Below are 26,506 nucleotides of genomic sequence, written 5' to 3'. Positions count from 1 at the left end.
TTTGCTAGTTTCTGGATCCTTTGAGACTCACCTTAGTGAAAAACTCTACCTTCGTGTGTGCGGCCACTCCTAGCCACTATAAGACCGCAACGCTGATGCTGGCGCTTGCTACGGAGACCTATCCCCACCCCCTTTTGTTTTTCGCGATGTTTGTCCGTCCTTGGTTTTTTTATGTGCCCCCCCCCCCCCCCCCTGCCCTTGTTGCAGGAATCTCCCGGATTCAGAATCCTTGAAGTTGGCAGGTATGGCAAAGTTTGTGCTTGCATAGCCTCTCAAGCACAGTCCTGATGGGTTCCTAGGTTTTCCTTCCAAACTAGATTAAAAACATTTTTTGCTTGTAGAATTCGAAAACGACGGGGTTGCCATTTTGCAGGTCCATTGTGGACCTGCAAAATTGCGATTTCCCCCCATGAGCGCTCCTCGCAGATGACAAGTGCATAAATCCTCTATATTTATTTATCTTTGTGTAAGTAAAATAGCATTACTCTGAATGTTCTTAACCTGTTTGGTGAACGTCACCAAGTTTAACTGCTGTTCTGAAAGGTTATTATGTATGGTGAGCTGTTTTTCATAGTGTTGCAAGGTGATCCAGGCTAATCATTATCATTGTGATATACATTTAGTTATCTTTGTATTGGTTAAGTAACACTGCAATGGACGCTCTGAATATAGTTGAACTTCAAGCCTATACTGGAGCAGTGCCAACCACTTTTGTAAACGTTCATTCTGGTGATTATGAGAAGTTATGAAGACCACATTTTTTATATAATTGCTATGTCCCATTATTTATTGAAAGGGCAAAAAATTGATAAGTTTTTAAATTTAGTGACATTCTAGTGTCATGCATTTAATTCCTTGATAAACCTGCGACAAGTACTTGAATATCCTTGATTTTTTTCCTTGGGAAAGCTGTACGATCCGTTTTGTTTTTACAAGATTGAAAGGTCTTAGGATGCATTATCGGCGAGACACTTTGTGGGCCCTGCTTAAAATTTTTTTTTGTTTTTGTTTTTAATAGATCTCTGTCTCCCAGACTTTATATCTTCACCACTTCATAAATTCGCAACGCTACACGCCCCGGAAATTGGTCAAATTTCAAGCCACTTGCCCTTCTAGTAGGCTCGCTCCCAGAGAATGGCTTACACGGTGAAATGGTCCTACAAAGTTGGTAGTTCTGTAACGTCGCTCCTCTAAGTAGGCGCCTCTGCTCTGACATAACCAGCGGTACCATGTCTCACTGCGATAATTATTTTACACAACATTGTGCAGTTTGTGTAATTTGTAGCTTTAGTACTAGATGAATAGATCTTAATAGCAATAATACTCACAATGTCTGCATGTTATTTTTTTAACTTTACTGTGCATTGCAGAAACATGCGACACTAATCTGCCTCCGTTCCACATGCATTCTTATTCGCACTTTGCACATCGTGCATACGCCACCTCTCACAATGTAACTAATTTTTGATTATGTTCCAGTGCTCACTAGGCTCATTTTTATCTTCTCATGTGTGACTAAACGTTTGTGCTACATAATGCTTGCCTTGTGTTCATACAGATGTCACACGTTTCATGCTCAGCAATAGGTTGAAAGACAAGTGATCTGCGAGGGCACATTCAGCATAGCTTAAAGAGATGAAGCAGAGAATGCTGGCACAATAGCTCTCACGTCTTGGGAACTCTGGCTATTGGCACGTCACGTGCTTGAGACCTCATGTGCGCATAACGTGCTCATGCATATGCGCCTTGTGATCCTCCCGCTCGTGTGCCTGAGAGGGCAAGAAAGGGATCTGGCTTGCAAAGGCTACACAGGGCAAGCAACAAGGCTTTAAAGCCTGCCTCCTTGCAGCAGAGTTTTGTGCCACTTTAAAACATTGGTTTTGTCAGCTACTAAACGACCACTTAAAAATATTCTTGTGGCATAATGCTTTTTATTGGGTGCATATCTTCTAGTGTCTAACTTTACTAGTTATGTCGTCTAGTGAGGGGCCATTGAAATAAGGACTTTGACTGTTCGTGACACGTTTATGACATGCAGCGACCATCCTCATGTGAAGCTTTTTCATTCTGTGCTATCGCCGTTTCTCCATTTTTGAGTCGGGTCACTACTAGCCCGCTTTTTGCTGCTTGTATGTGCACTTGACTGTATATTGTACATTGTTATTTCATTGTTCAACAGTACAGCTATTGCAACATGGCTTTTGGTTTTGTTCTACTGAGGTGTGTGCTTCACTAAGGACTTTGCTTACCATTTTGCTGTTTGCAGGATCTGCAATGACCGGCTGGCCGCTCTGAGCTTGTATAGGTGTGTTCTGTCTCTAATGCGGCTGACATTGACCGCAGGCGGGGTTGAGTTTCACCCCCTGCTGAGGGCCTTCTTGCAAGAGCGTTTCTGCTCATGGATAGGCCTAAATGAGCACTGTGTGAGTGGGATGCTGTATTTTTGCACTGGCAGCATGATCACCTGCACATGCATGCACAGGGTTCTTCTCTATTAGGGGTATATGTCAGTTTTTAGATAATATCTTCGAAACTGACTCAAGTATTGCCATGAAATTTCACAATAAATGGCACTGGGCATCACGTGATTTTGCTTCTTTATGTCTATGTTGCCTGTCCCTCCTGTGGACCCCTCTTAAATTTTAAAGTTGGTTCAGTTCTTCGGTGTGGCTTTTCTCTGCTATGACAGCAAGGAATGTAATGATATTCAGCCGGGTTATTGGGGAAACTTGTAGTTTATATCTGAACTTAAAAAATATAACTTCCTATGTGTAGTTTCTGGAAAAAAAAATACTTCATGCGCAATGCTACAGAGGGTGCTGTTTTGATATTTTTACTGCTTGACTTTTTATGAAAACAGTAATTTTTTTTAGTTGACTGTTTGCAACATTTTTGTCGCTTATGAATGCAAGATTTCATCGATATCGATTCAATACATTTTTATAAACGGTACATTGAAGTTGAAAAATGTATAAAAAATGCTATTAAAAAACAACAAACACTAATGCACGCGTACCGCTTATGGCAGAGGGCACGAGGCATACGTTGGCGCAGCATTAAGGCCGCTTGAAGTGGCCACTCAACGTCAGGCTTCCACAGGTTTCTCCCTAGAGTAGTGCAGTTGATTTTTCTGTGTCAATCTTGCGAATGAAATTTTGGGGGTTTTACCTTACCATACCACCTTAAGAGGGGAAGAGTTTTATTTCACCCTGTGTCTGCAGATTTACTTTGTGACCATTGCCTTTACTTTGTGACCGTTACCCTATGACTACAAGATAAATCAAACTTGATCAGAGTGGAACTTCTTGAAACTTGTTTCTGTTAGTTTCAATGGATAAAAGTTCAGGGGAAGATGATTGAGGCGGGCCAAGTTCTATAGGTCACCTATACCCTTTACCCTGTGCCCGTGTGACCACCATATAAATGAAGGCCAAGAATTCAGTAACTCTGGAAACTTGTTTACAATAGTTACAATAAATAGAATTTCTAGGTAAGATGAAGATTAGGAGGGGCCAAGTTTCACCACAGCTCACTTTTAGGCTTTGATCACAGGGTAAACGAAGGTAAATGGGAGTCGGTCAGTTAGTAAAATTTACTCAGGTCCTAAAGAACTACAGAGCCGCTGAAGACCATGGTCCTCTGCCTGTTCATGGGCCCTTTTGAAAGCCCTTCCTGGATATTGCCACTTTTCAGGTTTTGTAGCAACGCAGACCATTGCCAGAGCTTTTGAGCCAACAAACAATATTCTTCATGGAACTGAGGGCAGTGGGAGTAAATGTCCAGGGCAAAGTGGCTAAATTGTCCTCTTTACAAGAAATATTCGGTGTGTATCACCGAATATGAATGCGTTGCTGGGCTAGTTGGTTGTAATATTAACACGTGGAAGCGCGAAATTGACAAGGACATTACGAGGAAGGAGAAGGATAGGACAGGATACTAACTCGCAACTAAGCTTCATTAAGAAGTGTGCCTAATTATATGCACAGCCGAACGGCGCACGCAGGCACAATACAAATCACATACAACGCTAACCAGAAGTGGCAGAGCAACATACCATAAAAGTCCGCATATAGCTAGGACTCGCATATATAGTCCGGGGTGTAAGTTGAGGATAGCAAATGCAAGAAAAATGTTTTCATCCAAATATAGCCGGAGTAAAACGGAAAAATGCATTTATTGACACACTTCATTCATCGTCATCGTTGGACAAACTCTCTTCCGAAGCTCCCTTGTTGGAAATGTTCTTCCACAGCACATCATCCTCATTGCCTTCAAGCGTGTTCGAGATGGAGCACTTTTTGAAGGCGCAACAAACGAGCGCCTCGGGAATGCAGGCCCAAGCCTCGACTATCCACGAACAGAGCATTGCTGGCGAGGCCCGTTTCAGCCATCGTCCGGCAGGGGCACTCCTGGTTCTCTGGACCTCATCCACTTTGCATACAGGAGCTTGACATAGTCCTTCAATGGCTTATTAAGGCACACATTAAGCGGCTGCAGCTGTGATGTCATCTCTACCGGGATGACGACGAGATCGATGCAGGAGTCGCGCAGGAGTCGCTTTACGAAGTCGGTCAGGTGACACCAAAACCCATCGAACACAAGCATCGAAGGTAGCCCCAGTAGCACTTCAGGCCGGCGACACCACGCAGACTTTATTCATTCATGCACTAGCGATTCGTCCATTCACCCCTTGTCCTGGCAGCAGACCACTACATTTTTTGGGAACTTCTCCCCCTTTGGCAACGTGTTTAGTTTGAACACCATGTAGGGGAGTAGCTTGCGACCGTCTGCAGTGCAGGACAACATTACAGTCACCTGCACTTTTGGTTCTCAGTTGATCGCAAGATAACTTGCCTGAAGCCTTTCTGATGCACCGTCATCGCCGAGCTCTTTGTTGCTCTTTGGTAGCTTCCGCGAGATCGACGTACGCTTATGTAAGGAGAACCCAGCGCGGTGCATAAGGAGAGACATTCAATGCTTGCTCGCTTCGAAATCCTCCGGCTGAATGCCTTTGTCTCGGGCGATCTCCCTTGCCTTTGCTTGTAACAGCTCGATGTTAACAGTGAGATGTGCAGCTCGCTGCTCCCAAAAACAGTCTGCGAGTTCTCGCTCCACGTCGAAAAACGCTCCATTTTTTTGTCCGCGGAAGCTTTTTTGCTGGCCGCTGCAAGCAAAGACGCACCCTTCTGCTTCTGCCAGCCGCGAGTACTCCGCTCGTTGGCACCGAACTTCCGCTCCGTGGCACAGTTGCCAATGGTGTCGGCAGCAGCGATAACTTTCCTTTTAAAAGCAGCCGAGTACTGCCTGCGTGGTGCTGACATGGTGTAAAATCACAGGAGCAAGATCATGGCCGTCGTTATGGGTGCCAAGTTGAAGCCAGGGCCACTCACCACTGTTGCACATGTGGGTCTGTAAGGCTAACGCCTGCTACTGCTGATAACCCTATCTAGCTCCTACCGCAAAAGTGCGCAAACACCTGATGATGATGATTATGATAGCACCGTGCTATGCTGAAACCAAAACTGAATTTCAGCTGAAAATTCTTGGGACCCGCATATAGTACGGTGCCAAAATTTCGTACCCCAAGATCTCGAAAAAAACCCTGGGCTATAGACAAGAGCACGTGCCATCATTTCCGGTAACGTCGGGCAGCTCAATGGAAGCTAGGTTGTCTTCAGCGTTTTTTGAAGTGGCGTCTAGTCATTCTTTGCACATGTTTACATTCCTAAAAAATGGCATCGTTTGACTCTGCTGGATGTGCTGCTGCTGGTCTGCTTCTCACTTTGAGCGAGAGCATAAGCAGCAGCAGTGAGGGCAACGAGCCGTGCATGGTATACAAGGAGTATAAGGAAATGTTTCCTGGCCCGCCATGTGCACTGCTGAAGAATCGCTGAAAATAATCGGCTACGCCACGAAAGTTTCCGGCACCGGTTTAGTGACACATGCATGAACAACTTCCGAAGCAACCTCACGCGGGGCATTCGCGTGTTCCACTCGCAGATCTGGCTTGGCGCAATCCAAGTGCTCGCTCCAGGATTTTGGCGGCCGCTCTGAATCTACCAATGGAATTCGCCATAAGCACTGTCTGTAAAGATCCCAACATGGTCCGGCAATTGTGCCGGTGTGGTGTATCCTGATTGCACAGATTTCCATTCGCAACGAAAAACGCCGAGCTTCGCAGCCAGTGGATATAATCACAATCGGCAGAAAAGCTACGAGTCCAGTAAAGGTGTATGAGTAAATATAATTATTGCTTTTACTCAAGCACGATGCTAACTGTTCCGCTTTACAGCAGCGTTTTGCGTGCAGTATGCCTGTATAGTATGCGGCATCAAATCATTGCCATACTTTTTCGCAGGCTGCATTCCAGTAATAGGACACATTATGACTCACGCGTGAATGCAAGCACCGCTCACGTATACAATTGTAACGGCGTACTATAGCAATGCAAAGAAACGTAAATGGCGCGAAAAGCATAGCTTTCGACTCGGTCAAACTGCCGCATGTCTTGACTGAGTAGGCGAATCTGCTTTCAATCGGCGTCACCATTGCATTTTAAAATCTTGTTCTGGTTAGCACTTTCACAACGCGTGTGTTTTCCGAGTGCCGGTCATGAGTGGCAAATGATAAACACGTGCAGTGGATGAGTGCAAGTTGGAGCGCGATTGTAGCGCTACGTTGACGCCGGTTTACAGCACAAATTCTGCCTTGCCACAGCCACGGCACGCCCAAATGCAACTGAGTCGTAAGCAACGCTTTCCACTGTTTGCGTTTCTTTCAATCGCAATAGTACGTACCTGATAAAATTACTTCCGAAGTCTGCAATGCACGTGCTGTAGACATTCCGGACTGTCGAGGAAGGTCTCCTTGACGTTTCACCCCAAATCGGCGTGAAATTTCAGCAGAGGAAAAGCGCGAAACATTATTACAGCCAGACTCGGGTTGTGCAGTTTCACGTTCGATTTGCAGAGCGTCTGCTCACGTGGCAGTTGCATAAGTGTCGCTTTTAAATATGGCAGCATGCACTGAGCTCGCTGTGTTCTGGTGTAAAAGCGGGCTTTTACGGTATCTACATATCAGAGCTAAGTTTCTAAAAACAGTTTTTCCTTACTGCACAGCACAACAGAAGTGTCACAAATGCAATCTCCTTCTTTCTTTTAATGACGACAGTCTTTCTTCGAGACCTTGGACGCAAAAATGTTTGTCTGTCTGTCTGTACATTTGTCTGTTTGTCCACTCTTAACGGCATCGAGTACTTGAAACGGTCGACCCCATCCGCAGCGCCCACCAATGTTGCTCAAGATTTAGCCTTCATACTAGTGCAATCGTCAATTAAAAAGCAATTATTGCACATGTCTGGGGCATCATAACAACACGTATATATTCTGTATGTGCGTCTTTTACTATAAAAGGCATATATAAGTAACTTTAAGAACTTATCACGCTGTGCTGACCATGCAATGCTTGCACGAAAAGGTGAGTGTTTCCAACGCTTTGCTAAGACGAGATGGTGGTGGCACCTACCCGTCGCCTTGCGTTCTACACCTTATCATCTCTGAGACGGGCGCGCTCACCCGTCTCAGAGCCACGTGCTTCGTTTTCCAAGAAAACTGCCAGATGGTGCTTATGTCTCACGTTTGATGTGACTTGATGCGCTTGTTTGCCTCCGCTGCACGCTCGAGGCACTCTAACGCAGCGCCTCCAGGATACCATTCGATTTTCTTGCGCAGAACATCAAATAAATGTTTTGTTCACTCTCTCCACACGCAAGACTATCGTCTTTTGACGAAATTTGCAAATTAACATGCAGATACAGGGCCAATTTTTTTATTGTGATAAGCCTTCATTAGTTTTCTCGCCAAAGGATTTCTACTTCTGCCAAGAATTCAAATGTTAGACAACACTGGTTCACATAGCGCCCTGTCCTATTTTTCCATGTTCCTTTCTTTCCTCATCGATTTTGCGCTTCCAAGTTTTAAGATAGTAACATTCTGAATGTGGGTGTGGAAGCAGGAATTACTTGCGTCCAAGCTGATAGTGCTTCACTGTTCCGTGAAATAAAAGTGTGGCATACTTTTCTTCTTCTTCTGGCACGACACACTTGGGATATAAGCTAGTAGTGGGTAGTCTGCTGAGGAGAGAGAAGAGGTAGTTGGAACAATGGTGGAGTGCCTTAATAAACTGTGCTGTGTTTTCGGAACTGCGTTTCAGAGTGCTATATTTATTGGTGACCCGGACTACGAATGCAACCTTCCATGGAGCAGCGTGAGCATCTCGACAGCCTCAGCCCTGATACCGCTGCCACTGCACCCGGCCATGTACCCTCTTCGGGTGTTGTTGGAGGTACTACTACCATGACATTACTACAGCTGTGGCTTGCCAATCCCTCCTTATGGTTCATTCAAGTTGAGAACAAGTTCTGCATTCATCGCATCACGTCAGAAGTTCGCAAGCATGAGCTCCTCATTGAAGCGTTGCCGCCACAGGCAATGGCCAAAATACGCGACATCCTAGTGGGCCCGCCTGGTGACACTCCATATACGACAGTCAAACAGGCTCTTCTTCACCGACTTGTTCCGCCTAAGCATCGGCGCATTCAGCAACTTCTGTGCAACGAAGAGCTCGGGGACCGCCGTCTCACACAGTTTCTACGTCACCTGCAGCACCTGCTAGGGGACCAGCCGGACAGCTCAGAAACATCCATACTACGTGAGTTGTTTCTACAGCGTCTTCCATCTACCATGCGAATGGCTCTTGTCCCAACTCAGGATAAGCCGCTGTCGGAGCTGGCAGAAATGGCCGATGACATGATGGACGTTGCTCCGGCAGTCATAAACGCTGCCCACACCTCTCCGATTTCCGGAGCAGATTCCCTTCGAGAAACGGTAAAAAATCTCGCAGCTGAAGTCACCAACTTGCGTCTGCAATTGCTGAGAATTCACAACTTAAATGACCAGCCTCGTCCACATTGACCATCTCTCACGTCGGCTGCTCCGCAACGGCTCCTCCACCAGCCCGAGCACTGCTTTTCACCGCAAAACACATGCTATTATCACCGGCATTTTCGTGCGGCGGCTCGCAGATGTGTGCCACATTGCGCATGGCACACAGTGCAACTAACAGCGATTTAGGGCTTTTCAGATGGTGCGTAAGAAAGGCACGAAGGGGAGCTTGCAATGAGAAATGAATTTCAGTCTGAACAAGACAAATCTGCTTGTCAAAACGTTTGCTCAAGCACCCACCTTTTGTTTATGAATTTCTCACTAATGATGTACATGCACTCAAACCTCGATATAACAAACATTGATATAATGAATTATCGTTTATAACAGAGTAAATTAAGAATAGCTCTATCATTGATGCAGTGCTACAAATATATGTTTATAACGAATTTTTGTCTATAACAAAAAAATTTTGTGGCACGTGTGACTTTGTTATAATGAGGTTTGAGTAGAAATTAAACCCCTTAAACGTAGCCCTGCCCACTACGTTTAAGGGGTTTAATTTCTGCTGTTTGTTCTGTGCCGCTAGATCTGTTGAGATGCGGGGATGTAGAGGCAAACCCAGGTCCTACAGAGCAGATGTTGTCAGAACTCTTAAATGGTCAGGCACAAATTACTGCCTCGCTTGACGCCATAAAGTGCTCTCAACTTGGAATCGAGAAAAAAATTTCTGATTTAACCCAGCGCATAGAAGGGGTTGAAGCACAGTTATCTGCTTTAGCTACCCTGACAAGTAAAGTACAAGGTATCGAGATTGCTATGTCAAAACGAGATGAACAGATTTGTATGCTTGTATCGAAAGTTGACGATCTCGAAAACGGATCCCGCAGAAATAACTTAATTATATATGGAATAGAAGAACCTGCTAGAGAATCTAACGAGGAACTACTGAATGAAGTAACAGAATGTTTTCAGAAAAACCTTGAGGTAACGACATCCGCCATTGAAAGATGCCATAGGCTTGGCCGTAAGGTTGGAAGTAAGCCACGTCCAATAATCGTAAAATTTCTAGATTATCGGGAAAAGACTTCTGTTTTAACGATTGCATTTAAGCTAAAGGGAACTACGATGTCTATTTCTGAGGACTTCTCTAGCAGGGTACGGGAAGTACGAAGAAATTTGTGGAAGAGCGCGGCTGAAGAAAAGAGAAATGGCGCAAAGGTTAAGCTAATATACGACAAATTGAGCATTGATGACACCCTGTATGGTTGGAATGAAACCGAAAAATCGCGCTTTAAAATTCAAAAGAAGAAGGGAATCTGACGTCGTGATCCTGTATCTGAACCATTAAGAATCCTAAATGTAAATTGCCAAAGTGTGGTAAACAAAGCAACTGAATTAGAATTATTGCTTCTTACTCATGATCCAGACTTAATAACACTTACAGAAACATGGTTGCATAGTACAATATTTGATAGTGAAATAATTCCACCTGGTTATAGTGTGCTAACAAAAGATCGCGAAAGTAAGGGAGGAGGCGTTGCAGTCGTATTTAAGAAATGTCTCAAAGTAATTAGGATGCCAGATATTCCTCAAGTGGAAGGCTTATTTTGCAAAATGTACCACAATAATATTCAATATATTGTAGCTTCCATATACAGACCCCCGACCTCGTCCATTGAAGTCATCAATGAATTAAAAAAATATCTGTGCACTCATGCAAAGTCAGGAGCTCGGATAATTTTATCAGGAGATTTCAACCTACCAGATATGGATTGGACCTCTCTTTCAACTACTAAGCATAACGATATCGTAGGAGAAGCAATGCTCAACGCAGCTTTTACTTTTGATTTGTTACAAGTTGTTCACGATTTCACTAGGGTGCAGGGAAGTTCGAAGTCAGTACTAGATCTCTTTTTTGTTAGTGGATGTATTAAGTCTTCGGCCACCTGTGAAGTGGTTCCTGGTATTTCTGACCACAGTGCTGTACTATTGACCCTGGCAAATGGCTTTATGGCACGGAAACAAAAAGCGTCATGTTTTCGAAATTTTTTGCGAGCTGACGATACATCAATTATAGATCTCCTCTCCCTCAACTTCGACTCGTTTTTAAACAGTACTGCTGATGTGCAAGGCCACTGGGACTCATTTAAAGATTTGGTGAATGAATGTATTGATCGCTTCGTTCCATGTGTTGTTAAAAAGAAGAAAGAAAGGAACCCCTGGATTTCTCGGGACACGTTGCATCTCAAAAGGAAGCTAAAACGATTAAAAAAGCGTCGTAGTCTTGGGAATATCGCTGGTATAAACGAAGAGATTTCAGAAATTGCAACTAAGCTAAAACACCAAATCCATATTGACAAACAGCTGTATTATGGTGAATCATTACCAAACTTCATTAAAACGTGTCCTGAGAGATTTTGGCGGAGCATTAAGCCTACATCTACTGAATGTAATGTTTTTGTAGTTGATGAAGTTGATGTGCATGATAGCAAGGTTATTTCGAATGCCTTTAATCAACAATTCAAATCGGTTTTCACCATTGACAATAATGTTCTTCCCTCATTCGATGCAGATTATCCACCTATACCTGACGTTGTTATCAGTGAGCACGGCATTCTAAATATGCTACTTAAACTTAATGTTAAAAAGACACCCGGACCGGATAGCATTCCAAAGGCATTTTTAAAGCGTTATGCCGAGTGGATCGCCAAATATCTGTATGTTTTATTTTCAAAATCGCTACACGAAGGTCGAGTACCAGATGATTGGAGGGCCGCCAGAGTCAAGCCTCTTTATAAGTCGGGTAAAAAGCAACTTATCTCAAATTATCGTCCTATTTCATTAACGTCAACTACCTCTAAGCTTATAGAACACATAATACATACGCATATCTCTGAGTATCTTAGTAAGCATAATATCTTAACAAAACACCAGCACGGATTCAGAAAAGGCTATTCAATCTGTACGCAACTTGTCGAGACAATTCACGATTTCGCAACTTCAATTAACAATGGGACACAAACTGACGCCATTTTTATGGACTTTTCAAAAGCGTTTGACAAAGTCTCACACAAGAAATTACTTTTTAAATTAGAGAAAACACTTAAAAATCCGCGCCTAATAAAATGGATAGCAGATTACCTTATAAACCGTAAACAATTTGTTGTTTTTAACGAATTCTGTTCAGAAGAGGCAACCGTTGACTCTGGCATCCCACAGGGTACGGTTCTTGGACCCCTTTTGTTTTTAATTTTTATCAATGATATTGTGAATGAAGTTCCTGTAAAAATCAAGTTGTATGCAGATGACTGTGTCATATATTCTGAAATATCCAATGTAACCGATCAAATTATTCTGAATAGTGCCTTTTATAACATTGTGAAGTGGTGTGATTTATGGCAGATGTCAATTAACTTCGATAAAACAGTATTTATGCGAATAACTCACAAGAAAAAACCCTTACTATTTAATTATTCCACCGCAAGTTTCACCCTTTCTGAGGTAACTAACATTAAGTATCTTGGCCTTTGGATTACCAATGACCTTAGCTGGACTAAACATATTGACTCCGTAATTACAAACGCTAACCGAAAACTATTCTTCCTTCGAAGAGCTCTAAAACATTCTAATTCCACGGTGCGTACTCTAGCGTACAGGACTATCATTCGCCCAGTGTTAGAATATGGAGTGATTGTTTGGGACCCCTTCACTAAAGCTAACATAACTAAATTGGAAAACGTGCAGAATAAGGCAGTCCGCTTTATCTTTAATAGCTTTGGACGCACCTCTATAACTGAACTCCTACATCGTGCCAATGAGCTTTCAGTTACTGAAAGAAATCGTTTAATACGACTACAATTTCTTCACCAAATAATTAAAGGGCATTATAAGCTTGATGTTTTCAATATCATTTCCTTTTCTTCTGGGTACGCCACCCGCCAAAGGCATCAACTTACAATAACCCCTTTCCGGTCCCGAAATAACTGCTTCAAATATTCCTTTTTTCCTCGTACAGTAACTCAGTGGAATTGACTAACTAATAACCAAGTGATGGAGCCGTCCTTAAAGTTGTTTGCAGCAAATTTGACCTGATTGTTCACATCATGCTGTTCTATTTTTTGTTTGTTTGTTTGTTTGTTTGTTTGTTTGTTTGATTTATGCATTCTTGAGTGCCAACATTGTGAAAATTATATCTGTAACCACCCTGCTAAAATCTCTGTAATAGGGATTGCAGTATGAATAAATAAATAAATAAAAATAAATAAATAATGCAGTAAAAGCTTATTAATTTTTTGAGCTGATGCCCTAGTCCGGACACAGCTCTGTGTATTTCTGTGGGCGGACACCCTGATAGTTCGAATGCGTTGCTCTTTGCAATGATTAATTTAAACTTGGAGCTTTCATCGCTCCTCTAGGGAGTCAGAATTGAGGGGTCATAATGTGTTGCAAAACCAAATCAAACCAAATTTACAGGGGAAGCAAAACAACAATACAGCAGCATTTCTCCGCATGTGAAAGTTCGGACTCTGGGCTGGAACTCTTGCACAATGCTTGTGGTGTCCCTAAAGAATAATAGCGAGGAAATGCAAATTACTGATTACTTTTAATTATGATTGCATTAACACTAAGTAAATAAATGTCTTTTGGGGTATAAATAGCGTCGTATATTTTTCATCAAGGCTTCCTGCTCACATGAAAGTGTTGTTTCTGGCGTATCACTGACTGATCAATCAATTCTCTTTGCTGTTAAAGCTCCTTGACCTTCATGAAAAGGAGTTCATAGGCGGCTTCTTTGTGTTCTGCTCGCGCTGTGGGGTGCAGTGTTAGTACAGTCTCGTGCCCGCCCACTAATTCAAACTTTGCTTAAGTCAAACAGCTTTACAGTTTCCTTTGAGTTAACAAGCACGAACATTTACTGTATGTGGGCCTGCTGCAGGTTTTCCACGTGGGATCATATTGGAAAGCAGGCAAGATGTGCATTACGAGCTGTGTTCGAGAAACGTGGAAGCTGGCACCAGTTGATCGTGAAGAGCCACTTTACATCACACTTGCCCTCGTCCAAAGGCAGGGGATTTTAGTCATTGCTACAGGTGAGTGCGAAGTCAAATGCCACGTTTTCTGACAGGCTTGAAACTGCGGACGCCTTCGCCACAACATGTACAAACCCCATAGAAATAAGTGTGTAAAAACATTTGAAATTTCTGATGTCGAAACTCTTCTGTGTCAGATTTCTCAGACTTTCTGCCCAAGCTACACATCTAAAACAGGTATGATTGAAGCCCCCCACTGCTGTTGAGTCTGTCATCTCGTAGGTTCACATGACTATTTTTGCAAGTCGATATGTTTGAAATTCTAGCAGTACCTGAAAGTGAGCTTTTCCGCAGTTGCTATGTCAGGAAGTGGATCGAAAATCTGAAGGAGCTTTTATTGTGGCACAGTGTGACTGTCGAGTTTATCATCTCGTAGGTTCAAATGAGCATTTTTGCATGTGGATATGTTTGAAACCGTAGCAGTACCTGAAAGTCAGCTTTTTTGTAGTTTCAAAATGCTATGGCATGAAGTGGATTGAAAATCTGAAGGAGCCTTCATCGTGGCACAGTATGGCGGCGCTGACATGCGGTGACGTCGTGTTGTTAGATGCACCAGTACCACTTAACCACTGACAACCCTTTATGATAAGCGTGTTCAGTTAACTTCTCGGTAATGCATCTGGCATAGTGCAGTAGTGTGCGTACGGCACTTCGTTAGTAAGCGATAACCCACACGCGCCGTGCCGCCATTCATGCTGCTTCTTTGTGCGAGACTGCTAAATGTGCCGCACAGACACATTGCCATCATGAACCAACGCAGCTTGCCTTCACAGTGAATGTGTGTGGTCAGAAACAGAGTGGGTATAGTGAACACTTTCACAACAAATGTGTATATACGGTACAGTAAGCAGTGATGTTCCGTTTAGGGAATTTCCCCTTTTTCTGGGTATTTTTGTCTGTCATTTTGAGCAAAAAGCAGAAAGGGAATCTTGGTAATATTGCAGGGAATTTCAGGAATGGTTAAATCCTCCTATGAAGACCAATTATTAGCGGTCACAGTGCGCCTTCATCTGCTGTAATCGGTTATGGCACTTGTACCACGCAAGCATAGTCTTTGAGATTTGTTTCCGATATTTATGCGGAGCGATTTCTAGTTCACCATTGCTGTTAGACTTGAAGCCTACAATGTGCAGTGTACTAACAGTATATGAATTAATAAAGTCATGCTTTTGTTGTGTGGCAGTGGAGGGGCTAGTCATGATTTCAAAAGTCGCCAGTACATCAGACACATGTAATTATAGTATGTGTGTGCATGGATGGGGGGGGAAGAAATTATTACTGTTGTGTAGGGAAATATGCTGAATGTTTACAGGGGGGAAAATCCCCTAAGTAGGGAATATTCATGTCTTTCAATGGGAATTCTTTGACGTAGTACGGAACATCACTGACAGCTAGTGCCCTGGCAAGTGCCCTAGCTTACATCAGCTTAGTTGGCAACGTACTGCACACAACTTGAAGCGATCAGTTTGTGTGGCTGCAAATGCTGCATGTTGGCAAAGATTTTGTACAGTAGAGCATCATTTATGATGCACTGCTGTTTCAAACTGTCCAGTGCAGAGCAAAAAAACGAAGACAGCGCCAGTCTATGTCCAGGCGTCTACCAAATTGGAAAAGTCAGGGAATTTGTACCCGCCTAGAAAAGTCTGAGAATTTTCGAACAAAAACCCGGCCTGGTCATGGAAACTGATGACAGTCTGTGTGTTCATTACAAAAATTAACATTACCGTTGATTAGGCTTGCGCAAATAGTGAATTTTAGGTTCGAAGCAAATTCGAAGTGAATAGTGATTTTGATCAAATAATTTTGTATCGAATTCAAATGGTATGTATGACTTATAATGAAAAAAAAAAGGAATATTTATCATGATTTAACTAACCTGTACAATATTTTTTTTTTTGAATTGAAACAGGGGCTCTATGCAAATGCCTTTTTTTTTTCGTTCAAAGGAAGTCGAAACAACCTTCAGTAGTAGTTTCGGTAGGATGAGAGTGATAACCTGTAAGATACTTAACGTTTTAAAATTTATTATACGTGGAGCATATAAGCCGTCATAACAAGCTTAATAAAATGAAGAATTGATTTGAGGGTAAAATGTTCCTTTAAAGGGGCCCTGCAACAGTTTTTCTAGTAGCCATGGAGCCAGTAAACATGCTTATTGCTTCACATTTACTGCCGCAAAGTTTCTAGAAGTAGTCCAGTACGAGCAGAGTTCCAAAAATTTGTCGCATGCTGCAATTGGGTTCTCTCTTCTCGTCCCGACAAAATAGCTGGAAGTTAAGCAGAGAGGAATGACAAGGCGAAAGAAAATAGTCACACGCACCTCGTGACCTTGAACTGTTGCTTCTTAGTGTAGACGCGAAATGATACACCTACCAAAGGAATACAAAGTTTACTGGTGTTCTGGCACCCGCTGTGGTAGCGTTGTTTACAGTAATAGCCATAAAAAAAGGCACAGGGTATTTAAGTACATCTAAGTACGTGACGTGGGCACCGGGACTACATTGCCGTAAGCATCCCATCACTCTTGTTCAGCGTAAATGCATTTGTCTGTATGTGCTGGTATTCCAGCTGCAGTCAGATGCAAGCTTTTCTTTGGCCAAAACACGCGCACTTGACCAGTCAGTTAGTTTGATGGCCGGTAGATTTCACGTGTTTAGCGATGACATATAAGGCCACGTGTGTTTTACTGACGTCATATTCGTGTTGTTAAACCCTTTTCTTGAAATTAGTGCTCTTATCGATCTACTGGTTGTCACAATTGTGGCAGCCTAAAGCATTAATAGGACCGTGGAAATTTTCGCTCGGCAACTTGTACTTCACATTCTCTAAAACCTCTCTCGGCTTCCATGTTGGTAACATTTTGATGTCTGTTGCTTCAACCGTGGCCGCCAGGATGTAGCCCCGGCGCGCCGTTGCTACGGCCATCCCATTTGCATGCAGAGCACGTGATCGGAGAAATTGGAATAACTACTCCCGCCGCCGCACCGCGGCGCGCGCCGCCTAAGGCTCACTTTTTTCCGACGTGGACACGCGCGGAGGGCGAAAGCTTGGCCATCGCTGCCTCTGTGCGACCTGTAATAGGAAATGGCAGCAAACATGTGCCGACTAAAGGCGAAATGTCACTTACTGGCGCAATTAGGCAATTGGCTGTTTAATTCTGACGCATACTTAGGACTGTTGGGAGAGGCACTTTGCCACAAGACCGTTCGCTGATGCCATACATTACGTTTTTTGCTACGCACTGGTAATTTTTTCTCGGCAATGGTTTGTAGCAAAAAACACGCACACAGGATAGACACGAACGCTGGTAGGTCACCTTGCACATTAGAGCTCATCTCTAATCTGTCTGCATTTTTCGTGCTACAAACTGTTCTCAACGCCCAAGGAAAAGGCTTTGATTCGCTGCATTTCTTACTTTGTTCATCTCCCTAGCTGTGCATTGTTCACAAAAAAGAGAATGTGATTTTTGTTAGCAGGTTCGCGCAGTGCCCTATCTTTATTTGGAAATTATCGTATGCATGTTTTAAATATGACATTACATTTTTTATATAAAGATCAAATATTTCTGCCAGTTTTCTTTTGTATTGTTAGTATCTGGCATTTACTTTGCCACTTCAACATAAAACGAAGGAAGATATGAGGTGACCTTAATACAGTGTTCTGGCTAAAGCTGTGCTAAACAGCCTGCAATGCATAAGGTTTTTGACATTATGTATGAAATTGAGGTGGACGTAGTAACAACGTTTGGTTAGGGTGGCTAGAATGGGAAGGTGTGAAAAGCGGCCGCCGAAATTGGTCCCCAAAGCGCACCGATGCCTCTTGGGGCGCTGCATGCAGCGGCTCAGGTAACCTTGCGGAGGAGACAAACGAGATGGCACGTGCTGCTCTCCACAAAGTTGCTCTCACGCTGTGTGATGGTGACCCAGTTTAGGTAAAATCGTTTTGATCGAGCAAGTGTAAGGGCAGTACATGGCACCCAAGCGCTTTAAAGTCTACTCTCTGAAAACCATTCTTGAAAAGGCCTACGAGCAAGACTTGATGTCAACTTTCGTGGACTTAAAGGCCAACTCCGGCGATTTTTTGACCTAGTTAAGGTAATGGTGTTTCTATGTTCCTGAGATACTCTTGTCACAAGACCAATTGCTGAAATTCTCAGGAAATTCGCAAATGATTTTAATGAGCAAAAAGGTGCAAAACGGAAACCCGACCGGGTGCCCTTTCTGCGTATGACGTACTACAGTCGCCGACCGATTTTCCGGACTCCAAAAATTCGGACTTGTTGGATATTCCGGACTTCATAAATGCACCGTCAGGGATCCCATAGAGCTAATGCATTGTTTCGACCGATTTTTCGGGCGAATTTGCCCCTGAAAGTTCGATTTTTCGGACTAAATCTTTCGTTTTGTGCCACGTTCTAAGCCATTGTGAACGCCGCCATGTTGGATTTTTTGTCGGCTTGACTAAGCTTGGTCTTTAGATGCCTTTCCTGCCTCCGAGATTGGACTGCGCACGCCATATTTTAAGTTTCGGAGGCCGTGTTTGCTTTTTAAAAGACGCGGTGATGGATGCCGTTTTTTCGTCTTCGGTCAGCACTATCGTCATCATATTGCATGGGGAGGAGGCGAAAGAAGGATTCTTTTATTGTCGTTGCAGCTTTTTTCAGTCGCCATTCTGCACGTGTTGTGTCGCGTAGCGTCGAGACGTTGTGTGCTTCGCAGCGGCTATCTGCGGCATCGAATTTTGTGTTCTCGGTGCCATGGCTCCGCCATCTGTGCCATCGCGGGAGCCAGGTGGTGTGAAGAAGCGTGCGCGGAGGCCACGACAAAATTCTTCGCCAGGTTGTCCCGGAGCCGGAGAGCGGCTCGGATGACGACGACGACCGCCCGCAGCCGTCGGCGGCGAAGATCGCGGTGACAATTTTGTCGAGCGTTTACGGCGACGATGTCACCTTGGCGCAAATACGGGCAAACCAAATTGCCTCCAAGCGTAGTTTGAGGCAAGGCAGCATCAAGGACTTTTTAAAACCTGCCTGATGCAATAAACTTCAGATTTTTGGCGAAAACGAATTTTTCGGACTGTTCGATTTTTCGTACTTTTTTTCGGTCCCCGCCAGGTCCGAAAAATCGGTCGGCTACTGTATTTGGTAAGAACCGGAGGGCGTATGCTGGTCCTGCCAGCACGTAGGAGGAAAATTGTGAAAGCCAGACGAGTGAAGCGCCGGCCTAACACCACTCGGAAAGGAAGAAAGCTTCCTCCTGCAATACCCGTGCCACACACCTCCGCCGTCCCCTTGTGGCCACCACAATGAACGCTAGCGGCCAAAGTAGCGTTGGCATCAGCTGCGTCACTTTCGTTGACAGTGCTGCCAATAATTCTGGTAAGCGAAGTGAGCTTTGTGAGGAAATCTTTGAGATTAATTTGCAAACAATCAGCGCACATATCAAGCCTATAAATTGGTATAAATGACGGAAATGTGGAAAGCAACGTACCCAGCGAATTTCATTGAGGTCCATTTACCTCGAAAAATTGCCGGAGTTGGCCTGTAATAATATTGCGGTTATTCGCGGCGGAGCTGCTGCAGGTGCACCGAGAGATGTTATAATCACTGCAAGGCTTCATATTGATTTGAACACACTAAATTCATTCAACCACGAGTGGAAACTGGTATCAGAGCCCAGTTTTGCTGTTCCGAACGCATATTCTTCCACAAGCCGCAACTTAAATGCTCACTTAGCGTTCATTATCGGCCACCGAATGTAACAGTTTCAGTGACGTGCTTATAACGCATCTGAAATAGAAGCAAACGCGCCAACGCGGTTGATGTCGTGACTGGAATGGCTGAAATCGCACGCTAGACAAGGCAGACGAGCGCCGCTTGATCTTTGGGGAAAGATTGCCATCTCGCGGCGCCTTCAGGAAGCGACAAAATTACACTGCTCCGCTGGGCGTTGCGCCGAATGGGACGGCTGTAGCAACGGCGCGTCGCCGGCTAATTCCGGCGGCCACGCTTCAACATATCGCACTGCATATCTGACTTTCCGATTGCAACATTACACACATCGGTAAATTTGTGCATGTTTGTCTGTACCGTGATTTCGGCTCGGCTTGAAGGCCTTCTGGTTCAGATAGAACTGTCATTAGCAGAGGCTTGAAGGGCTATGTGATGCCTTTTAGTATTATTATTACTATCATTGTTGTTATTGGCGATGCAACAGCAAACGTCCTCAGCTACACTCTTATTGCTGGTAGCTCACGTTTCAAAGTTAGAGTTAAGTTACTTCATCTAAATTTCTCATATCAGTTTGTTGAGATGGTATATCTGTGATTAGTTTTTAGCGTTATGTCCATAGAAGAGTACACAAACAAAGGTAACCCACCTGCATCTGTCAGCGGTAGAATAGCTGCGCCATTTGTGCCATTGTGCGCCAAACTTGCTTACCTGCGTTATCCTGCGCCGAACCACCCTCGGTGCGCCAAACTCACCTATCAGCGCCGTACTGCGCCTCAGCACCAGAATTCAGCCGCAAAATTGAAAATTTGTCAAGCGCCGCACCCAAAAACGTGCCTGAAATGTCTTTTTGGTTTCATTGAAACAGTTACAGTTTCGGTTTTGTATAGCCTATGATCGCTCCAGGAGCAGCTGTGAACTTTGGTCCTAAGGGCGCGGTTGCGATCGCTATGTGCTCGCGATCACGGCAGGCATCAGTGCGAGTGGCTCGTTACACTTCTACGTGCTGCGCTCTCAACGTCAGGAGACTGCGAGAAGAGCATCTTTTCTTTTTTTTTTTGGCACGGCTGTATTCTCCTAATAAAACTTGTTAAGCTAGTTGGTTATTCGTCATATTGTAAAAATTACTTTAAGGGCTGCGTGTCGTATGTGTTACTCAGGTGGATGTGCGTGTGTTTTCGAAAGTCAAGGTTGTGCTAAATTCTTACAGTATTTTCTTACGCTAGCGTTTTGAAGAGTTACGCTATATCTGATCTAAAAGAGTTGGCTGGCAGTCTTACAATTTGTTGCTTTCGCATGCATTGCTTCATCATTCCGGGTAACTGTTTTTTTTATAGCTTTTTCGAACACGGCAAAAAAAAGGATGGCAGTAACGGTGCTCAAAAGGAGGGGGGGTGTCTGGTTCCCGGAACAGCCTAGCAGTGCCCAGTGAATCGTAATTTTATACGAAATGAGGCCTACAGCTAACTCTTTTGGATTCCTTCTTATGTAAGTGTACAAAACGCTGGTGTACGAGAATATGGCCACTTCAAGGAGTAACACTTTTCGCACAACCTCTTTGCTAATGGCTGCTGAGATAGCGTGAGCGCTAGCAATCATGAGCATGTCCTCAAAAGCAATGTTCATAGTTGTTACTCTGGTGACACATGCCCCGCGCCCCCTCGTTTGTTTTTTAATGCCATTATAAAACGGGCGAGGCACTTCCTCTCTGCTTCAACAACAAGCCTCTTGGGGGGGAGAGTGTTGTATGTTATTGCACGCGCCCTCTAAGTGCCAGAGGGGGCTGGATGGTTTGATCTCTGCTTCAACCATGTTCGATCAACTTTGGGCTGTCCAGAGAGCCTGCTGCGGTGGTGTAGCCTAGGTCTAACTGTCCTCACGTGGGAGCGGCCCGCGATGTTGCACTATGGGGTGGCACATCTCTGGATCTCTTAGTTCTTCGTGCCATACCGTGCGATGTTCGTCGCCCTAGCTCGCGCATAGAACATACGATGCGCAGTGGTATGTTATCAATTGGTAATGTATATGGGACATGATGACAATGGCAAAAGCCTGCTGGCAGTGTCCATATACGAATCTTTATCGCAACGATGAGGCTATCGCACAATTTAGCTGATTGTTTGAAAGGTGCAGAATTGAACAAATGTTGCTTCACAAGTGCTCTGAACGGGGCTGCATCTGCTCGAAATGTTCTTATTGCTCTTACTAGCTCGAAAAGGCCTTTCTGGCTCTCCTAGCCTGCTCCAAAACATCTTTGTGGCTGCTGCAAGCCTGCTACAAAAAGCAATTTTGCTTGCTCCCAGGACTGCTCCCAAAACCATGTACCCTGTTTCACCTCTGATCTGTGATAAATCTGTGGAATCGAGGGAGCTGTTGCTGCTAGACAGATTTCTTCTTGCCGGCACATATTCAAAAGTCATCGCTTTAAACACTACCGCTAGCTTTCATTGCAGGAATCTGAGGACTTTCTCGAACCCTAAGCGTCAGACATGGAGGAAGAAAAAGAAAGGAGGGAGCATTACATGTGACCAAACATTGGAGCTTGTGGTAGGTTTTAGTACTCTCGGTTCTGGTTCTGTCTTTGAACAACCTGCATGAGCCAGCCGGTCTGCACCGAACTAGTGTGTTTTGATTAAAAGCTACCAGGCGCCGTACTCCGAAGTATCGGCAAGTCTCATTGCTGGTGGGATTTTGCGGAAAAGGTGACATGTTGGGTCGACAATGCTGGCTTCAAAACGGCACGGCTTGCCAAGGCTACCCGCATAACGTCGCACTCCCTCCCTTCTTTTTCTTCCTCCATGGCATCAGAGCCCAAAGAAATTAAACATCAACATCCATGTGCTCGTCGTAGAGAAAGAAAACAAGAAAGAAAGAAAATTATGCTGCGCGGCTTTGTTCTTGCGACATTGTTGGTCATTGTCCACGCAAGGTGCACAGAATGCACGAGTTGTGTATAGTTATTATTTTTTTGCTTAACGGTATATATTAGACGGGTACAATTTAGGTGGGGATGCAAATCAATAGTACATACAGCAATCTAGGTCGCATCAGATCCAGTCTAATCCACATCCTTAATAGTAAAGTCAGTAAATACAGGTCGATCTAATCCAATCCAGTCCACACCCAAAGTGGCCTGAATTGTAACCATTATAGTGAACTAGAACATACTCTAATGGTGGAACCGGTCGGGCTGCTTTTACACAGATACCACGAGATGGTGCCACTTCTAGATTTTCTAGCAGCTTTGGCTGCATTTTAGGATTATCAAGGGCTCCTTCAAACTTGCAGCTGCAGTTAGTTTTAACCGATCTGTTAGCATTCTGCCAAACAACCAACTCTGCTGACTCTCTGGCTCAGAGGTATTATTTTGGCCAGATATGCATATTTTTTTCACATTTAGTGCAAACACTCTAAACACTCCAAGCATGTGCGATACATTTTTTTTACTTATTCGATAAGATTGCCTAATTTTTTTCATCACCATAGGGTCTGTTTCCAATGCCCAGAGTTTTCAAAGCAGGCGTAACAGTCATGGAGTTTGCTTTAAATCATCATGGAAAACCTGGAAAAATCAGGGAATTTGAAAAAGTAGATCGGTAGACACCCTGATGTCGCTTATGTGTCTTCTATTGTCTACGTTTCATTGCACTGCACATTCTTAGTATATGAAAGAGCTACAGAGTACATAAATCAGCATACCGAAAACTGTACGCAAGGAATGTAGTCGACGAGGGTTGCAGTGGGGCTCGTTGGTGGTTCACTTGAACAGCTTTGATGGAGTGCAAAAGCACACATGGGACACCTCACAATGCTACTAGCAGCAACACATTTAGTTTAAAAAGTCGGACCACTTTCACACTGCGATCGCCATGCAGACAGTTGAACTCATCAGATAACCTAGAATATGCACAAAAAAAGTCACTCTACCTAAGCAAAACCGCAAGAAGGATAACACCATGAATTATTGCTTGCGCAAGAACCTCAACTTTGTTGGTGACAATGCAATGGATGGCTTGCAATCAGACAAGAGAAGGCACGTAAGTGACATAGACTGGCACTGCCTTTGTTTCTTTGTGCTGTACTCAGTATATATCAAGGCATGTACCGCCAATAAACCTTCTAGAACTTTCTGAGTTTAGGCAAACTGTTGCTCCCGTGATAACTTATGGATGGTTTCATATTTTAGAGAGCACATATTACTAGAAAAATAAACATTTGAATTGTACACAAAAACTGGGTTAGTAAATATCTATCACAAACTTGAAGAGGTCTCCAAGTGCTGTGTCCCACCTGAAATGTTTTTTGAAACTGTGTTCGAGGTTAGGCTACAATTTCAGTAAATCATGTGCATCATGATTTCAGCAAAACACCAGCATCATGGTTTCAGCATCAAGGGAGCTATGAACGTTTAAATGTCAGCCTCCTCTCAAACAGTGCTTTTCTCCTCAACATCTTCTGTCATGCATTTCGCAACGAGCTTCTTTTTCTGCGATCAGCTGCCAGTGCTCTGTTCTTGCCTAGCTGATTTGTGTGCCACCGGGTGCCCAGCATGTCTTACATTCTCCATTGGCACAAGAGCCAGTCAGATCGGTCGCACGAGTGATGCTACAGATTCATGCTTCGTCTCAACGTGCAGAGCAGGCCTGGTGTGACGGCATGCTGCTATTTGTAGCAATATGTTTCTTTACTTTAAAGCCCTGGTAACAAAAAATCACACTTTGATTGTTCTGATATTGATAGAAAGGACCTTTATTGTCACATGGAATTGGAAAAATAAAGAATGATGTTTTAACCAACTGGCATCCTTACACCAACATAATTCTCAAATTCTTCAATGAGAAACTTGGATTGTTAACAAGAACAGAACTATTAAATACCAAATACTATAGTTTTGTTATCTAACTGTTCTAAATCAATTACACAAAGAAAATGGCCTCAGTGTATCTATTACGCTGCTAAAAAAGCTGTGCGACATATTGATTTGATTGCCTGTGCTCCTCTTTTAAACTATATGAAATGTTTGAATGATAACTTGCTTTATTAGTTCCGACCATGGTTGTTCACTCTGTCCTGAAGCTGCCCCCTGTTTCCTTCAATGCAGCCCGGGGATCTTGGCATCCTTGTTGAAAATAAACTCCATTCGGTTTTCATGCCCTTCTAGCCGCCTCTCTGATTGCTTGTGCAGTTGACATGGGGCTGTACATATCGGTGGATGCCGGCCGTCACGTGAGTGAGATCAAGGCTGCTCGGCAATGGAACGGACGGGTGACGGCATTGGCCTTGCGAGGTTCTCTACTGGCCATTGGCCTGTGCAGTGGCTGGCTGTGCGTGTACCGTGTGCGAGACTCTCTCGTCGACATGGAGTACAGGCAGCCAGACTGGAGCCGACAGATTTACGAAGACCCAGTCATAGCTGTCGATGTGACCAGCGAGCCAGACACGAAGCAGCCCACTGTTGTAGCGGCCACGCGCTACGAAGTTTGTGTGGTAACTTGGCTTTTCGGCTCTGTGTAAAAATGTCGGGCTCCACGTGACTCCTATTTATTTTATTTATTGTTTCCTGCAAGAAAGCTTGGACAGTTTTTCCAAGATGTTTCTTTTTAACATGGAAATGTGCTGCTGTGATACACAATACTGTAGTTTATTACACTCGGAACTATTTTGGTGTATATAATGGCATAGTTCAGTCATTGTTAGTGGAAGCAATGCCTGTTGTTGAGAAACATTACATTCTTCTTTCAAATACAATGTGCAATCCAAGAAGATGTAGGTTTAGGTGATGACACTAAACAGAATGCACCTGCATTTTACTGTGGTGATGTGTATTGTTTTCTTAATAATTACAATACAAGTAACCTTTAGAGGTGGTGTGTACAATTGTATTCGACTATGAAGGCGTGTTAAGCTTTTCAATGAAACGGGCAGTGTGAACAGGAACAATCATCGCGACGAACTGCATGGGCTCGTCTCATCCTCTTCGACTTCTTTTCCGCAAGACATGGTGCCTATTTTTTCAGTGTGGAATGGGACTGCCACCTGCCTGGTTTTATTTTGGCCTGGACGGTTTTCGCGGCCATTGTATTGTGATTATTTACTTTTTTTGTTGCATATTATAAGCATAATTTCTGCAACTGCGAAAATACTACATATTTTACCTTGGTCATCAACTCTCACGCAGTTTTCAACCAATTTGTATCTTGTTGGTATAAAAGCACAAAGTAATCGATTCCTCCAATAATACCGATTCCTTAACTAGAGTGAAAAATGAACCTCAGTGGTTACATGCCTTCATGATGACGGCAAATTTTGTGCCTTTGAACTAGCAAAAATTAAGTTAATGTCTCTTGAGAAAGACTAAAGATCTCAACCCGGCAACGAGAGCTGGCTCCTGGCTGTGAACAACATGTTTTAATAATAATTTCTAGGACTTTATGTCCCATAAGATGGCATGTATGTAGACTGTATTGGCTCGTATTTTTTCGCCAATGCCTGTTCAGCTCCACGAAAAGGAGAATAAACAACCACCAGTTTGTAGCACGACGCCACAAGGAAATTCTTGCGAATTTCTCAGGGAGAAAGCTTCTCAGTTGTCAAAAAATTTGCCCGAGTCTAGGATTTGAGCTCTGGACCAATGTGTTTCCGGGGCGGTCGTTGTACCAATTGAGTTGGTTCTCTGGCCATCAAATGACTCTTGCGCCATAGAACACCATACATCACCAGCTCTACCAGGAATCTAGCAATAG

General features: G+C 43.8%; 1 protein-coding gene across 5 annotated transcripts in view; it reads left to right on the top strand.

Moving 5' to 3' along the window:
- The window catches only part of LOC119163949 (uncharacterized), a 47,169-nt gene extending 20,866 nt beyond the window's left edge, over window positions 1-26,303 (top strand). For 3 of the 5 annotated variants that reach the window (XM_075870772.1, XM_075870773.1, XM_075870771.1), the window contains 3 exons: window positions 2,267-2,423; window positions 13,882-14,035; window positions 24,925-26,303. In XM_075870772.1, the coding sequence (XP_075726887.1) occupies window positions 2,267-2,423; window positions 13,882-14,035; window positions 24,925-25,277 (664 nt within the window). In that variant the 3' untranslated portion in view covers window positions 25,278-26,303. Of the gene's footprint in view, window positions 1-2,266; window positions 2,424-13,881; window positions 14,036-22,216; window positions 22,311-24,924 lie in introns of all 5 variants that reach the window. The other 2 variants (XR_012885438.1, XM_037416035.2) reach the window with 2 other exon arrangements.
- The last annotated feature ends 203 nt before the right edge of the window (window positions 26,304-26,506 follow it).

This window comes from Rhipicephalus microplus, chromosome 8 (genome assembly GCF_043290135.1).
Source record: "Rhipicephalus microplus isolate Deutch F79 chromosome 8, USDA_Rmic, whole genome shotgun sequence".
NCBI classification, from domain to species: Eukaryota; Metazoa; Arthropoda; class Arachnida; order Ixodida; family Ixodidae; genus Rhipicephalus; species Rhipicephalus microplus.
Note: the sequence above shows the minus strand (reverse complement) of the source record. Positions and strands in the feature narration are given on the sequence as shown.